This window comes from Vipera berus, assembly GCF_964194415.1.
Source record: "Vipera berus genome assembly, chromosome: 1".
In the NCBI taxonomy this organism is placed as follows: Eukaryota; Metazoa; Chordata; class Lepidosauria; order Squamata; family Viperidae; genus Vipera; species Vipera berus.
In genome coordinates, this window is record NC_138202.1 from 205,825,507 (window position 1) to 205,844,282 (window position 18,776).

At 38.1% G+C, this 18,776-nt stretch overlaps 1 protein-coding gene across 1 annotated transcript in view; it reads left to right on the plus strand.

The window, feature by feature from the left end:
* RANBP17 (RAN binding protein 17) overlaps positions 1-18,776 on the plus strand; it is a gene marked incomplete at its 5' end in the record, with an annotated part of 216,120 nt that overhangs the window by 111,871 nt on the left and 85,473 nt on the right. The window contains 3 exons of the mRNA XM_081343844.1: positions 7,439-7,483; positions 7,575-7,683; positions 17,254-17,357. Coding sequence (XP_081199970.1) covers positions 7,439-7,483; positions 7,575-7,683; positions 17,254-17,357 — 258 coding nt within the window. The remainder of the gene's footprint in view (positions 1-7,438; positions 7,484-7,574; positions 7,684-17,253; positions 17,358-18,776) is intronic.

The following is an 18,776-nucleotide window of genomic DNA, read 5'->3' on the forward strand; positions in this document are numbered from 1 at the left end:
ATACATCGGAGCCGGCTGTCGGACCCACAGGCTGGCCCTGAGTCACAACATTACATAATCTGAACACTTCCAAAAAGACCCTTTTGAATCTTTTACTGCAGGCATGTCAAACTCCCGGCCTGTGGGGCGTATGCATCACGCCGAAACCGTACCTACCCCATTGCCAGCAATGGGGGGAAAGTCGCAATACGTCACGTGACGTCGCAAGTTTGACATGCCTGTTTTAGTGGGTCTTACTTATTACATCATTCATACATGTCAGTTTAATGCATAGCACAAAACTATATAGCACTAACTTGTTCTTGGATGAAGCTGATTATCTAGACCCGTACCAATCGGGCTTCAGGCCCGGGTACAGCACGGAGACGGCATTGGTCGCGCTGGTGAATGATCTCTGGCGGGCTCGGGACAGGGGTTGCTCCTCTGTCCTAGTCCTTTTAGACCTCTCAGCGGCTTTTGATACCATCGACCATGGTATCTTGCTGCGATGTCTCAGGGGGTTGGGAGTGGGAGGCACAGTTTTTCAGTGGTTGTCCTACCTTCTGGGACGTTCGCAGTCGGTGTTGGCAGGGGGGCAGAGGTCGACCTTGAGGCCTCTCATTTGTGGAGTCCCTCAGGGATCGGTCCTCTCGCCTCTCCTGTTCAACATCTACATGAAGCCGCTGGGCGAGATCATTCGTGGTTTTGGAGTTGGGTATCATCAGTATGCTGATGATACCCAGCTTTTTATTTCGACCCCAAACCACCCCAGTGATGCCCTCGACGTGATGTCCTGCTGCCTGGAGACAGTCCGGGTCTGGATGGGGAGGAACAGGCTTCGGCTCAACCCTGACAAGACTGAGTGGCTGTTTGTGCCGGCATCCCGGGAAATTCCGATTATTCCATCTCTGGCCATGGGGGGTGAGCTATTACCCCCCGTAGATAGGGCGCGCAACTTGGGGGTCCTTCTAGATTCACAGCTCTCTTTAGAAGAGCATATTGGACCTGTGACTAGGGGGGCCTTTGCCCAGGTTCGCCTGGTGCGCCAGTTGCGACCCTATCTGGACCGGGATGCCTTGCGTACAGTCACTCATGCGCTCGTGACCTCTCGTCTAGACTACTGTAATGCTCTCTACATGGGGCTGCCCTTGAAGTCCACTCGGAGGCTCCAACTGGTGCAGAATGCAGCCGCGCGAGTTGTACTGGGAGTTTCCCGATACTCCCATGTTACACCTTTGCTCCGCGAGCTGCATTGGCTGCCGGTTGCCCTCCGGGTGAGATTCAAGGTGTTGGTAATGATTTACAAAGCCCTACATGGCATGGGTCCGGATTACCTACGGCAACACCTGTGGCCGGCGTCAACTTCCCTCCATCCAGTGCGCTCCCACAGAGAGGGCCTCCTCAGGGTGCCTCCGATCAAAGAATGCCGATTGGTGGCCCCCAGGGGGAGGGCGTTCTCTGTGGGCACGCCAGACCTATGGAACCGCTTGCCGGTTGAGCTCCGGATGGCCCCTGACCTTCGCTCCTTCCGGCGCGATCTAAAAACGTATTTATTTGAGCAATCTGACCTGGTTTGATGGGTTAGGGTTGGGGTTTTAAATATGTTTTTAATTATTGTTTTAAATTTGGGCATTATATTTAATCGTTTTTTTTAACTTTTGTATTCTGTTTTTATATTTATTGCCCTGTACACCGCCCTGAGTCCTTCGGGAGAAGGACGGTATAAAAATATAATAAATAAATAAATAAATAAATAAAATATGATAGCTAAAACATGGCTTTAAATCAGTATATAGGGATGATGAGTGGAAGACAAGAAGCAGATATAAAAGGACACAAGCATAAGCTCAAATTCGAGCCTGCTTTCGTAGTGATAAAGATGATGAAGTGAAGCCCCTTCTCTTCCTTATTGCATTTGCCAAGCTGCACTATTCATAGTGACCAGGTCCTTACTAGCGAAAGATGGAATGAAAAGCCTAGTGAGTGTAAATTGTGACCATCTGTTATTCATTCCAGGTTGGAAGTTGAGTGGACAGGATATGATGATAATGGGGTAGTAACTTGGAATGTTCGGAGCCTGGATGAAGAGAAACAGGCTCAGATTTGTTAATTCTGAAGCCTGCTTCAGACAATACCAACTTTGATTCTCCATGGGCTAGCACTACCCAAAAGAGCAAATTCACATAATTTGGTGGACATCTGAGACTCAAGGCTTGTTGTGGAAGAGCAGGTAGCGGCTGTGACCAAAAGACTCTTTGATAAGCTTTGGCTGGTATGTCTGTTGTGCCCTTGGTATCTTATTAGATTTCTTTATGGCATATGTCAGAATGGGCAAATATTCACTATGGAGGCCTCATACCTGCAGACCCAGAACATATGCACTTCCAGAGCACAAACGTTCATATACAAATCCCTTAACTCCTTCAGTTTTCAGTATTTTTCCCATTGATAATAAGTGTAGCACATTTATCCAGCCCAAATTCCATTGCAGAATCTTGGCTGTATATACATAGATAGTGTTGAGCAGCAATTCCATTTCAGATATTTTTCCATACTGCTTCAGTTGTAAAGGAAGTGGGATAGCCTGTTGATGTTTCATAACCTGGCCTGACTTATTCAGTATTGTTGACAGGAGAATTAATGGAGTGACAAATGGTAGTGAGTCTCCTTAAAACATTCCCCTCTTAATGTTAATCTCTTCCAGTCTTATCACAATTGACCAACAACTATGTCTACCATTGTGCCATTGATCTTTGCACAAAGCTTTCGAAGGGGTCCTCTTATTTCTAGGCACTTGATTATCCAATCATGGCAGGGAGTCAGATGCCTTCAGATGCTCCATGTAAAGGAGGTGGGATAGCCTGGCAGAAGTTTTTGATGTTTCATAGCCATGGCCTGACTTGTTCAGTATCCATGCTACATCAACTTAGTCTACCTTCTCTTGCAGTTTTACAGAATCATCTTGTCAATTAAGAATGGATCTTTTGTTCCTCTGCTATTCGGGAGGTTTCTTTTTTGCTCAGGTCGAAAAGGCTTCTTTTCAATTAGGTCATGGGTATCTAATCTTTTGGCTTGCCTGGGCCACACTGAGTGAAGAGGAATTATCTTGGGCCTCATATATTTAATATAGTTAATGTACATAATTAATGTTAAGAGTGTATGATCTTGTGTGGTGGCATTACTAGCTATCCATGGCCACATGCAGCCCATGGGCTGTGGGTTGGACACCCCTGAACTACTAGATGGTGTCGGTTTGTATCAGCTACCATATCAATTAAAAATTTTAAAGTTTTTGGGTAAGTGGCATATAGTCACCTAGTGCTGTCCTTTTGTTGGATCTTTCATTGTCAAGTAGGTTTTGCCAGATGTTAACCAATCTTCAATTTCATCTCCTTGCAATATGTTGTTATATTATTATTACTATTAGGGTTATTCAAGGCTATAGTATTTTTGTTCTTTTGTAATCCTTTTAGTTGACAAGTAATTGTACTCAGTTATTTGATTTAATAAGCAGTATGAAAAGTTCTTGGGTTATATACAAAATGATACTAGCTTTGCAAATTATTTCCTTAATTGGCTTCATGAAATGAACATTATTTTGAATAAATAAAATGTTGGCAACTAATAAATCACCCCAAATTACATAATTTTTATCTTTTATCTGTTTTAAGAGGATGCAGCACGGTAAAGCTAACCTAACGGTTGTTTCATTTTATTCTTGTGTGTTAGTATTAGTTAAGTTTAAAACTGTGTTTCTTGGCAAATGAGAAAAGAATTCTGAAGTATTAAGACACCCACTTTTCTGCTAGAATTTAATATGCAACTTTTTATTGGAAAATAATCGTCCTTGTCTGGCAAAATCCACCATGCAATATTTCTGTTAGTAGACATAATGTAATAAAGGCAGGGAGGGCTATTTATCACAACAAATTTTGAGGATTTCAGGATTCTTTTTATTATTTTAATATATTTCTTTGGTATTAAATCAGAAAAATGATAAATTACACCTGTCGAGGTTGCTTTTCCTTTTTGCTGGAAAATGATGAACAACCCAATTTTGTTGGTCATTTTGGCTTTTACCAGTACATACTTTTTTCCTCTTAAAAATTTATTGGCTCAGCTTTTAAAGAATAATACTGAAATACTTTTTATTTCTTACATATGAAGTGTTTATAAATACTTCTGGTATTGCAAACTGTGACCTTTATAACATTGCATTAGTTTATCAGAACAACTCTGGCTGTAGTGCTCACTTAACACAAGCATGCTTCATTCTGATGGGGATTATGCCAGTGTGGTAGGTTGAAGATTAAGCTCTCATTAGGTATATAAAATTTTGTGAGAATCTCTGGAATTTGTTTGGCCATCACATTCCATTGACTCATTTTCAAAACACATTAAGTTGTACATTAAATTGCGGTTAATTTAAGAGGCTAAAAAATAACTAGTTTATTTTTAAATGCCTTCTCATTGTTTAATTCATTCATATGTATATAATGTCCTTTCGGTAACAATTGCCATGTGTTTCTTGAGATCGTTGCTTTTATTATGTATGAGGATTATTTATTGCTATGGGGGTTATGTAACACTTTAAAAATAATTTTAGAAAGGATAAAAGACATGAAAAGGGAGAAATTTTAAGCAACACAGGGCAACAAATGATTTGTGTTGCTGTCTTCTTTTGTATTATTTTAACACTTTTTCCAGGCTTGCATATTTAGAGATATATTAGCCCAATTTGATTTTAAGGCTCGGTTATTTGAATTATAAATCATTACGTCCCTTCTAGCTTGATCAGTCATGGAATAGCTTTGAATTCATTTACATAATGGAATGTGTTAGTGTTTCTTTTACAATGGTGCAGCAGTGCTGCTTTCATGTATTCTTTTTTGTTTCTAATAATTAACTTTATCATAATATTTCCTGTAACCGGGTGTGTCTACTTGGGTGTCTACTGCTTTTGTTTGTTTTTGTGAAGTTACCGCATACAAATGACTCTTACAATTCGAAGTTTCCACTTCCTCATGTTTAGATTGACTGAAACTTATCTTTAGATTTAAGAAAAGTAGAGGTCTCAACCTGAAATGTCTGGTTTAGGTTGGTAATATTTGCATTAATAATTAATAATCGAAAAAATCTGGGGGGGGGAATTAAAATGAACATTTTAAAATCTTATCCATTACCGAAAAGGAAGGCAGCTTACTTAAAACTTGGGTTATTGAGCAATGAACCATGCAGTGGTCTGAATCTGGCTTCCCCAATCTGGTACCTCCCAGGAGGATTGAGTCTACATTCCCAGAAGTCTCAGTTTTATTTGTAACCTATCTAGAAGCTACCAGCTCAAGAAGGTTGGTAGTTCTTTACATTCATGTAAAAAAAAAAGGCCATTTTCCAATATTGATTTTTAAGTGTGTTGATAACTGTCATGAGTTTATGATCATGAAATCTAACCGGTCGGTTTTGTTTAAACATGCTACGTGCTTATAACATGAATTATTACCCTTACGTAAATAGTATTAAAAATAAATTTCTAAATTTGAGGACAGATAAGCTGTATGCAGGCGAAACCTCAAGGATGTAGATGGGTACTTGAGATGAAAGGAAATATAGGTATTTTTATATTTCCACTTTGATTTCAATAATTTCCAGATTGCCAATAAAAAATTTTCAGTAAAGATCAATTTACTGCTACAATTTCAATTCTGTTCCTACATCCTGGATACTGTCATGGTTGGTTCACAGATAGATGATAATTCAGAACTCAGTGTTATATACCTACAAACTCCTCTGTTATCAGTAAAAAGAAATTCCTCCCTTCTTGTGCACAAAAAGAGAGAGAGAGAGAGAGAGCTCTGCCCTAAGGAGGAGAGAGAGAGAGAGAGAGCTCTGCCCTAAGGAGGATAGGACAGGAATAATTCAGTTGCTGAAATTCTTCTAACCCTCTGCCTTTCATCTTAATACTTTTTTAAGGAAGATTCTAAGAATCTTAGTTCATAGAATCATCTGGCTGGAAGGGATCTTGGTGGTCTTCTAGTCCAGCCTTCCCAAGACAAGAGTGCTTATTCCATCCCAGACAAATGATTGTCCAATCTTTTCTTGAAAACCTTCAGCAATGAAGGGCTCACAATTCTGAGAGGAAAGCTGTTCCATTGACTAATTGTTCTCACTGTTAGGACATTTCTCTTAAGTTCTAGATTGGATCTCCCTCTGACTAGTTTCCATTCATATTGTGTCTTGTCCTGCCTTCAGGTGCTTTGGAGAATAAATCAATCCCATCTTTCCTGTGACATTCCTTCAAGTATTGGAAAATAGCTACCATGTCACCCTGAAGGCTTCTCTTCATTAGACTAAAGTTATTAGTTCCCTTAGTTGTTCATCATATGGTTTAGCCTCCAAACCCCTTATCATCTTTGTTGTACTTCTCTGTTGTACTCTTTCTAGGTCTAGGTCTCACTATCTTTGTATTGTGGTGACCAAAACTGGACACAATATTCCAAGTGTGGCTTTACTTGTGCAGTCTAGAGAAGTACAATCGCTTATTGTGATCTTGATGCTTTCCCTTTGTTAATGCAGCCTAGGACTGCATTGGCTTTTTGGCAGCTGCAGCATACTGCTGGCTCATGCTTAAGTGATGATACACCAGGACGTGTAGATCCCTCTCACAGGTACTACTATTGAGCCAGGTACTGCTTATTCTGTATCTTGTTTGGTTTTTCCTGCATAAGAGCAGAAGCTTATTTTTCTCACCAGTGAACTGCATCTTATTGAATAGGGCCCAGTGCTCAAGTCAGTCAAGATTCTCCTGAATCTTGAGTCTGACTTCCAAAGTGTAAGCAATTCCGTGCAGCTTAGTGTCATTTGCAAATTTGATCAGCGCTTGGTAAGTTACATTGTCCAAAAATACTTTCTCCAAAGTTAATTCTTCAAAGTAAGGTTTTCAATTTCTTAAGATTTTTAATATTTATTAGTTTGGATAATAGGTTTTGAACTCTTTCCCAGTAATGATGCCAACTGTGGTAAATTGATAAAGGCACCCTCAAATTGAGTTTGATTCTTGGTGACTATAGGAAAGTTCAAATAGTTTATCTTTTTCAACAATCTAGGAATGGATTTGCCTACTCCAAGATGAATGTATATTTGCTTTTTAATTTTCAAAGGCCATGGAAGATTACATCCATCCCACTTTTCCCATTGTTATATATTTCCCATTGGTTTCCTAAAAAAACATGTGCATGTGCGCTCATCTATATGTAACCATATACTATATATATATATATATATATATATATATATATATATATATATATATATATATATATATATATATATATATATATATGTTGTTAACTCTTGTTTGTTGTTGTCTGTCAGTTAGAATTTTAAATGTGTGTGGTATTAACCAATTAATTTGACTGTGTTATTTTCTTTAACGAGAAATACTTATATCCTTTTAAAAAAGCTTGTGAAAATAGATGCTGTGAAGTTCATGCTACAAAATCATACGGTAGGCCTTTTTAGTTTGTTTTAATATTTTTTAAAATTGCTAATTTTAAATCGTGAATAAATTTATTTTGTTATCTGTTCTTTACTACCAGAGTAAACACTTTCCATTCTTGGGTGTCAATGATAATTATGGTTTGACCGATCTTAGATGCAGAACAACCTTTTATACTGCTCTTACACGTCTCCTCATGGTAGATTTGGGTAAGAATGTGTTCATCTTTTTTTCTTCTGATATTGCACAAATTTCTTTACAGTGTTCTTAATAATTAATTCTTGGCACCAGTGCTATTTTTTCAGCCAAAATAAAGCCATACTAGATAATTCTGAAAATGTTATATTGAAATCTAGTAACTTAGATCACATATAAAGAAGGCAAATTTTGAGGTTTGCATTCATAAAGGGTAAAGTATTAAGTCCTAAAGCAAGTTTCAGGATATGCAAATGCATCTTCTTTTTGCAGCTTATCTCAATACACTGATCTCTTTGCAACTTTCACTGTACATTCTCTGCTTATGTTATTCAGAACCTTATAGAGCTACATTTTGTATTTGTCACTCTCCATTCTCATCACTTTGAAAAAAGAATTAATTAAAATTCTAGATAAACCCAACCTAACCATAAATCTTCATAGATAAATTCTAGAATTTTGGAAAATAATTTAATATCACAGTTACATCTTTGATTTTAAATTCTTGCCAAGAATTTGGTCCAACATTGTATTAGATTCTTCCAATTTCTTAAGATTTTTTTCCCCAACTGCCACAGTGGTTACACATTTGGAACCTTTATCTTTAATCTGTGACTCCTTGATATATTTTAAATAGACTCATAGTCTGTCTGTCTTTCTTTCTTTCTTTCTTTCTTTCTTTCTTTCTTTCTTTCTTTCTTTCTTTCTTTCTTTCTTTCTTTCTTTCTTTTTTTCCATTAAGTGGGCTAAAGATTATATGGGTATAAAAGCTGCATTTTTAAAGTATCAACAGTATGGAAGTAAACGTTTTCCTCTGGTGGGTACTCTATGTATCTCATACAAAATAAATAAATAATAACAAATCTGATGTTGGAGAAATGACATGTAGTTAAGTCATGCCTTCACTACCAAGCACTTCCCTAAACAGGAGAGAACAGATAGTCTTCCCACTTGTGAATTCTCTGGGGGAAAAAAGCATTAAGACTCTTCAGTTTTGAAACTTGCAGTGCACAATAGCCAGAGAGACTTTATAGCCTATCTGCAAATGTAAGATATTGAAATAGTTGTTGATGGCTAAAATCATGTTTTGCCAACTTAGCAGATTGTAAACGTGGTCTCATTACTGGCAAGCCAAATTCCTTAATACTCTTGGTTGGCTATTCTAAATTTAGAAGTGATCAAAATAACTCAGCGGGTGAGTTGAGAAAGTGAAAAATGTTTTAGCATTGTAACCCTGATCCCTTCCTCCAATTTTCTCCTCCCAGTCATTTCAGTGGAATCTCACCTTACTTTGAACAATCCTAGTCAATCTCCATGTGTTTCTCTAGAACTAGCTCAGCAGGGAATACCATGTCACTCAATGAAGGGGTGTATCTAGAATTTCTGAGTCCATATTAATTTTATCAGACATGATAATGCCACAATAATTGGACTGTTTGTATCGAGAACTGTTGATAGTAAAGTGAAGCTGTGTATTTTGTTTGCCTGGAGGACTCCGTTTCTCACAGCCTGTTGCCACTATCTTCCTACTCAGTGGAATCCTGTCAAAAATAACTATAATAACCATAACCAGACTAATTGTATACAGATAGTCTCCTGATGACCGTGTCAGCCTTGGTTTTCTCTCTGCCATCTTGTCAAAATAATAGATACCTCTCACAGGATGCTTAGGTCTGGATCTTCATGGGGGCAAAAATGATCCCTCATTATTCAATGTGGAACATTCTTATATGGTTCTCCCTGCATTCAAGCCCAGGAGACACTTATAACTGCAAAATGAAAACAACACTGTAGTGAGTAAAACCTATTCTTGAAAATGAAAGGTATTTGAAATATTTGCAACCAAAAAAACAACTGACCACATCTACTGTTTGATATACTACTTGCTTTCTGCTGTTGAGAAATATTTGACTTCTCATCCCTAATGGTTCGCCAATGGATGAGATACTGTATCCCATCTCCCACCTCTAGCAATTTAATTAAATGCTTCCTAAGAAGTTTGAACATTTAACAGCTTGTTAAAGTAAGCAAAGATATTGTGCCAGTAGTACTTTGGTAACATATTGAGTAGCACTATGAATCCAGTGATCTCCCTTCATGTGATATCCATTATAAATTGGAATACTTGATAAGGAGAGCAGATCCATTATGGCTTGGACGTTTGGCTAAACCTCTGGACAGATCATAGTTCAAACCTGTGTTTTAATCCGTGCAGAGAGTAGCCAAACCTGGCTGTTCCTTGTACAAACTCTTTTGAACACTCCTCCCACTATCCATATGTGAATTATAGAGACAGTGTGAATTTTAGAGGATCAGAATATTTATTTGTAATTGATTTCCTGAATCAGTGAATTCAAGCATCACATACACTGTAATAGTATCCGTACAGAGAAATAAGAGTAGAACCTCTGGATGTTAACATTATGTTCCTGCTTCTTGTTTTGGGGGTAGCAGCTTAATCATTTATGCTGTCATCACCTGTCCTGCAGGCTGTCTCACTTTGTATCTATCCCCTAATTCTTTTTTTTTAAATTAGTTTTATTCATTTATAACATAAAATGTGAAAATACAAAAGCAAATAGTAGGGGACAACAGTAGAGAAAAGGAAAACAAAAAAGATGTGAAGAAAGGGAGGGGAAGAAACAATAGGCATTGACTTTCGGCTTTGTTGCAGTAAAATCAGACATTAAATTCTAACTTTTTACATTTCTATAGTAGTATGCACTAGCCATTTTTTTATCGGCAAATCAGTCAAATCAGTAAAACCGAAAATCATAATAATCATTTTTTTCCACCTCAAGCATAAAGTCCAGAAGCAGTCTCTAAGTAGAAACAAAAATACTTACGTTCTTTTCTTTTATCAGCACAGTCAATTTGACCATCTCTGCTAATTCCATCACCTTTTGTAACCATTCATCCATGGTAGGAATCAAGGCATCCTTCCACTTTTTTGCATTAGACCCAGAAGGAAAGTTTCTGGTTTAATCTTTATGTTCACTTTAAGAATTTTCTGCATATGAATCCCACTCCAATATTTTTTTGCCTTATCACATGTCCATCATAAATGATAAAAAGTCCCTTCTTTACATTTATATTTCCCGCATTCATTTGAAATACCTTTATACATTCTAGATCAAGGGTCCCCAACCCCTGGTCCGTGGACCAGTACTGGGCCGCAGCACGCCAGCAACCGGTCTGCACAAGCAAGCAAAGTCCCATCCACAGGATACAGGCAGCACACAAAACCACGCCCCTTCCAGTCCACGGAAAAACCTGTCTCCCTGTAACCGGTCCCTGGTGCCCCAAAGGTTGGGGACCTCTGTTCTAGATAACTTACCTGGTGTTAAATACCAGCAATACATCATTTTGTAAAAAATTTCCTTTAAGTTATAATTTAATATGAATTTTAAACCTTTTATCCACATATTCTCCCATTGTTCAAGGATCACATTATACCCAAAATTCCTTGCCCACTGGATCATACAGTGTTTTACATGTTCATTTTCTAAATTCAATTTTAATAATGTTATAGACCTTGGCAATTATATGATCATCACTACCACATAGTAGGATTTCCAATTCTTTTTTTTATTAAACTCAGAACCATGGCCTTTTTGTTCTAGTTTAAATCTTTCATTCATTTGTTGATATGTAAAGCAGTGAGAAGCGTGACTTTCTAATTCTAATTCTTCCCTAGACTTGAGGATGAGGTCTCCAGAATTGAAAGATACTATTGTGCCATAACAGAGTGAGTAACAGAGTAACATAACAGTAACAGAGTGAGCGCCTGTTACTCGTCCCAGCTTCTGCCAACCTAGCAGTTCGAAAGCACGTAAAAATGCAAGTAGAAAAATAGGGACCTCTACGGTGGGAAGGTAACAGCGTTCCGTGCGCCTTTGGCGTCTAGTCATGCCGGCCACATGACCACGGAGACATCCTCGGACAAGCGCTGGCTCTTCGGCTTTGAAACGGAGATGAGCACCGGCCCCTAGAGTTGGAAACAACTAGCACGCATGTGCGGGGGAACCTTTACCTTTACCTTTAATGTGCCATATGTCCATCAATCCGGTTTCACCATCATTTCTTTTCTAAAAGAAGCTTCTTGGGGGGACACCCATAGGGGCAGTTTTGTAAAAAGAAATCCTGTTTTACCGGTATATTTATTCCAAACTCTTAATGTGGCACATCTAATAACATGATTATTAAAATCAACATTTACTTTTACTTTATCATACCATGAATACCCGTACCATCCAAACCTTAATTCATGGCCTTCCAAATCAAGCAGCCTCTTATTCTGGAGGTTCACTCACTCTTTTAACCAAACCAAACAGCATGCATCAAAATACAATTCCAAATCTGGTATACTCAGATCCCCTCCTTCTTTGGCATCTTGCATTCACTTATATTTGATTCTTGGTTTCTTTCCTTGCCATATAAATTTAGAGATATCCTTCTGCCACTGTTTCATCATACCGAAGCCGCACCCACCCTATTGCCGGCACGTGACGTGCCAAGTTTGACACCCGTGATTTAAAACTTCCATCACCAAAATAAACAAGGGAGACAAGGGGCATCCTTGTCTCATACCCTTTTGAATGTCACATGGATCAGTTAAATTACCATTAATAACAATTTTTGCTTGCTGTGACGTGTAAATAGCTTTAACTCCTTGAATAAAGCTCTCTCCAAAGTCCATTTCTTCCAGGACGTTAAACATAAAAGTCCAATTTAAATTGTCAAAGGCCTTCTCTGCATCTAGGAATATTAAAGCTGCCCGTTTCTCATTGTGGTATTGTAAATATTCAGTGATATTCAGAACAGTTCTCACATTATCCCTTAACTGTCTTTTTGGCAGAAAACCAGATTGGTCTTCATGAATCTGTAAAACCTGTAAAATCTTCTTTAGTCTTTCTGCCAGAATTGCAACAAAGAGTTTATAGTCATTGTTCAGTAGTGAAATTGGTCTATAATTCTTTGTCTTTGTAGGATCTTGGCCCTCCTTCAGTAATAACACAGTATTGGCTTCCTTCCATGTTTGGATATCCTTCCCTCCTGAAGTATATCATTCATTATGTCCTTTAGTGGCTGTAGAAGTTCCTCCTCAAAGCACTTATAGTATTGACTTGTAAGGCCATCTGGTCCTTTACCTAGTTCCATTTTTTTAATAGTTTCTGATATTTCGAAGACTGTTATTGGGTCATTTTTAAGTTGCCTCTAGGATTGTGATAAATAAGGTAACCATGTCTTAAAAGACATTTGTCTATTTTAGACCTATCCAACTCCTGCTTTTTATACAAGTTAGAATAAAAATTATGAAAAGTCTTTTTAACAAGTTCACTGTCAGTTATTACCTTATCCCCTTCACACTTTTTTTCAATCATTCGCTTTTCTCCTTCCTTAATTTATATGCCAACCATCTCCCTGGTTTATTTGCAAATTCAAAATGTCTTTGTTTCACATACGTCATTTATGTTTCTATTTCTTGAACTGTTAACATAGACAATTGTTGCCTTAACAGTTTAATTTGATGTGAAATCTTTACATTCATAGGTGTCTTTTGCAACTTAGTTTCTTTCTGTCTAATCTCATCTAATATTTTTTGCATCTTTTCCAGAGATTTCTTCTCTGAACAATTATACTACACTTGCAAGAAAAAGTATGTGAACCCTTTGGGATTACGTGGAGTTTTGCATGAATTGGCCATAAAATGCACTCTAAACGTCATGTAAGTCACAACAATAGAAAAACACAGTCTGCTTAAAATAATACTACACAAACATTAGCTGTTGTCATGTTTTAATTGAACATAAGATGGAAACATTCACAGTGCAGGGTGGAAAAAGTATGTGAACCCCTAGCCTAATGACTTCTCCAAGAGCTAATTGGAGCCAGGAGTGAGCCAACCTTGACTCCAATCAGTGTGATGATATTGGATGTGTTGCTGACAGCTGTCCTGCCCTTTAAAAACACACACCTGTTTTGGGTTTACTGGTCTCAAGAAGCACTGTCTGATGTGAACCATGCCTTGCAGAAAAGAGCTCTCAGAAGACCTACGATCAAGAATTGTTGACTTGCATGAAGCTGGAAAGGGTTACAAAAATATCTCCAAAAGCCTTGATGTTCATGTGTCCACGGTAAGACAGACTGACTACAAATGGAGGAGGTTTAGCACTGTTGCTACTCTCCCTAGGCGTGGTCGTCCTGTAAAAATGACTGCAAGAGCACAGCGCATAATGCTTAATGAGGTAAAGAAGAATCCTAGAGTGTCAGCTAAAGACCTACAGAAATCTCTGGCACATGCTAACATTTTTGTTGACACATCTACAATAAGGAAAACATTAAACAAGAATGGAGTACATGGGAGGACACCACGGAGGAAGCCATTGCTGTCCAAAAAAAATATTGCAGCACGTTTGAAGTTTGCAAAAGAGCACCTGGATGTTCCACAGCACTACTTTCAAAATATACTGTGGACAGATGAAACCAAAATTGAGTTGTTTGGGAAAAACACACAACACTATGTGTGGAGAAAAAAAGGCACAGCACACCAACATCAAAACCTCATCCCCACTGTAAAACATGGCGGAGGGAGCATCCTGGTCTGGGGCTGCTTTGCTGCCTCAGGGCCTGGACAGATTGTTGTCATTGATGGGAAAATGAATTACAGAGTTTATCAGGACATTTTGCAGGAAAACATACATCCATCTGCCCGCCAACTGAAGCTCCGCAGAGGATGGGTGATGCAACAGGACAATGACCCAAAGCATACAAGTAATTCAACAAAACAGTGGCTTCAACAGAACAGAATACGCCTTCTGGAGTGGCCCAGTCAGAGTCCTGACCTCAACCCGATTGAAACGCTGTGGCATGACCTTAAGAGAGCGATTCACACCAGACATCCCAAGAATATTGCTACACTGAAACAGTTTTGTGAAGAGGAGTGGTCCAAAATTACTCCAGATCGTTGTGCAGGTCTGATCTGCAACTACAGGAAACATTTGGTTGAGGTTATTGCTGCCAAAGGAGGGTCAACCAGTTATTAAGTCCAAAGGTTCACATACTTCTTCCACCCTGCACTGTGAATGTTTCCATCTTATGTTCAATTAAAACATGACAACAGCTAATGTTTGTGTAGTATTATTTTAAGCAGACTGTGTTTTTCTATTGTTGTGACTTACATGACGTTTAGAGCGCATTTTATGGCCAATTCATGCAAAACTCCACGTAATCCCAAAGGGTTCACATACTTTTTCTTGCAACTGTATATGAAATAACCCCTCATAACAGTCTTACGTGCATCCCACATTGTTGTTAAATCTGTTTCTCTACCAACATTATCAAAATACTCTTTTAATTTTACTTTTGCCTTCTCTATGTAGTCTGCTTGCCACAAGCCAGTTGTGAAGCACATAGGTGAACATGAGACCTGAAGCACATAAATGGTGATCATGTGATTGTGGGGTGCTGCAACGATCATAATTGTGTGCTGGTTGGGAAACACCCAAATGGTGATGTTGGTATATGCTATGACAGTCATAAATGTAAGGATTGATCAGAAAACCTTTTTTTTTAAAAAAAACTGTAATAGTTTAGTGTGGCTATTAAGTGAACAGGGCAAATAAAATTCCATGGTTGCCAGTCTTTTCAAAAATTGTATTTGTGTGTAGTTTTCTAAACTCTGCGCGTTAATAATACATGTATCAATGCAGTTTAGATCAGAATGGTTTGTGTGTGTATATGTTCTGAATTTCTTGTTCTTAGTTCATTGTTACTTAGTTCATTATTTCAAAATGAATTATTAAAGTTTCATTGATCACCAAAAGTGACAGACCATTAATTTGACAGAACATCAAAAGATGTAGCAATAGTATGATTTTATTTCTGAATGCAAAAAAAAAATACTCTGAAAACTAAGTAGCTTGTGTACTCCTGCTATATAAATATGAACACTCTTCCCTGAGATCTTGGAGGATCCTATTCTTCTAGCCTTCCAAAAAAACCATGAACATCTGGCTTTTCGTAAAGCATTGGGGTAGTGTGAAGCTGGAGCCCAGAAAGTGTGTAGTGGAGATGTGTGGGGATCTGTGACAGTTGGCGGTATGGATGTTTTGGGTTTTTTGTTTTTATTTTATTTCATTGTGAGCTGCCCAGGATCATATTGCATAAGATGGGCAGCTTTAGGTAAAGGTAAAGGTTCCCCCGCACATGCGTGCTAGTCGTTTCCGACTCTAGGGGCCGGTGCTCATCTCCGTTTCAAAGCCGAAGAGCCAGCGCTTGTCCGAGGATGTCTCCGTGGTCATGTGGCCGGCATGACTAGACGCCAAAGGCGCACGGAGCGCTGTTACCTTCCCACCGTAGTGGTCCCTATTTTTCTACTTGCATTTTTACGTGCTTTCGAACTGCTAGGTTGGCAGAAGCTGGGACGAGTAACAGGCGCTCACTCTGTTACGCGGCACTCGGGATTCGATCTGCCCAACTGCCGACCATCTGATCGACAAGCTCAGCATCCTAACCCACTGAGCCCACAGCTTTATAACTGTCTTAAATAAAAATATATAAATGATGTCCTATGACACCACAGTTACAATGTGAAATGCTTTGTTTGTTTGTTTGATTCTTATCATTCCACTCCTGCTATCCCCCATTTTCTTTTTTCTTTCTCTTTCCAGGAGTTGCTCTATTTTCCATGCCCATTATTATTACAGTATTTCTTATCCTAATTAATTCTTATTTTGGAGGGGGATATTGTATGTATTCCAGAGGTGCTATATTAACAATGTTTGACATATTAGTGATTTTTGTGGGCAACGTGAAGAGGGCAGCTCAGATTCATAGTGAGAACAAAAAGAACATTATCCAGGCAAAATGACAGTTCTTTCTAGACTACACAGATTAATGTTCCTTTCCTAACTTTCCCACTTTTCTTCTGTTCCCCCACCTCTTATTGAGGTATATCAATATTACATACTCTTGAATTCTTATGGGTCTGTTTTAAACATCACTTTCCTTAGCGATTTTTCCCTAATGAATATTGAGCATCAGTAAAACCTCTAACTATAGGATGTTCGTACTTTCTTTGAATCATATATGCTATAGTTTCAGCTACATTAGCGTGACGTGAATTGGCAATGGAGAGTATGCTAGCCAGTAGAGTTAACTGAAGAAATGTTCCCAGTGTAAAAAAAGGCATAACTCTGTTTACGCATTTACTGAATATTATCATGGATGTGATAGCTTCACAATTCCCTTTAACTATGACCCTTGTGTTAGCAGAGGTGGCCTATAAAAAGAAATAAGCATATTCATTTAAATGCAGGTGGTGTTTCAAAATTCCATAGGGCCAAACACCTGAGTAGGATTCAGATGAATTCCCAAAATAAAAGAACAAAGGAGAATAGCAACAGGCTGTGAAATAATTGCTAGCAACTGCTTGCTCAGTCCATGTGTTTACTAAAAGAAGTCATCCAGATTAGCTTTGCATAACCCAAAATTTTTGTTTTATTCATATAACAGCGACTGTGTCAAATTCTTTAATAATATTCGTGTTTATAGTTGTGTCCTCTCCCCTCCTTTTCTTGCAGGAGAAGATGAGGATGAGTTTGAAAACTTCATGCTTCCCCTGACAGTTTCATTTGAAACCTTAGCCCAGATATTTAACAATAGCTTTAAGCAAGAGGAAGCAAAGGTAGGTTACTCTGAACAGAAGGAGAAATCTTGCTCATCATAGTAAATAGTGGTTTAAAATATGTAAAATTAATCACATTTAAATCCTATTGAATTCAGTGGAAGTGAGTTATGAATAATTCTATTCTCCGTTTGAAGTCCATGTGATCAGCTTTGGCTACATTGAGTCCTTCGGGAAAGGGCGGTATATAAATCTAATAAAATAAATAAAAATAAATACATTGTTGAATTTTTCTTATCCTTGCATTTATGGAATGCTGTCTTTTAAAAGCAGATATTCCATAAATAAATTCTGTAACTGCTGGACTTTCAAGTGTGATCCTACACTTCCCGGGGAAGGTATGAAATCTGCATCATAAGAGCCTTGCAAAGCATTGACAGGGCACAATAGTAAATCAGAGAGCAAGTGGCTTCTTTTTCTTTACTTACCGTGCCTCTGACTCTCGACTTGACACGTGCCCTGTAGCTTGGTCTGTGTTCCTCAAGACAAGTCGTTAAACGATTGAAGGGGCCGTAGCAAATGTAACTAATTGCTAGTGTGTGTTGATTGCCCAAAGGGAAGAGTAAAGACTTTGGCATCCAGTGGGGAGAGTAGGATTCCATTAGGGTTTTTTTTTCCCCCCTCAAGAACTTTATTCATAAAAAGATGAAATTAAACATGGCACTACACATGAAAATATCACCACAAAGAGCTCCATTCTCTCATTAGATTTAATAAGAGATATATATGACATTATACAATTAATTTATTCCCTTCACTTCCTTTTTAGCAACAAGTAGACAAGGTTTAAAACATGATGTCGCATTATAGTTTCCCTTACTAAACAGGAGTCAGACATATGACTGGTGTTTTTAGTTGTGGTCCTGTAGTCTACACTGTATTTAGTTCTCCCTGCTGATTACTGCTTTTGAACAAGATCTAAAATGTTTAGCATCCTTTCCTTGTGTAATTTAGTCTCTTGCATGTTAAATGCTTGTGTGCTTGTCTGTCTGTCTAATTTACATATTACAGCTGGGTGTGAGTAGATTTATAGAGGACCAGACATATACAAGCTTAAAACATGTGTATGCTTAGAACATCTCTTCTAAACAGGAATTTAATATATAAATCAAGAGTTTATTAAATGGCTGGGCATATATGTATAAATAGGAACTGGTCTTGAAGTATTACATTCTTAAACCCAACAAAGTGATTAGGATAACTGATAGCTAAATAAGGTTTTTATGTGCCTGTGGGAGCCATATTAGGATTGATTTGACAAGTCAGTTCAGCTGTGGCAACAGTCATATTATCTAGCACAACATTATGTTTTATTAGTAAAATCTTTAAGTGTAGCAAGCTGTTTGTGTCAAAACAACAGTATATTTTAAGGGGAGAAAAGACTTGCTAAGTGGAAGCTGTATTATCAGGAACAAAACA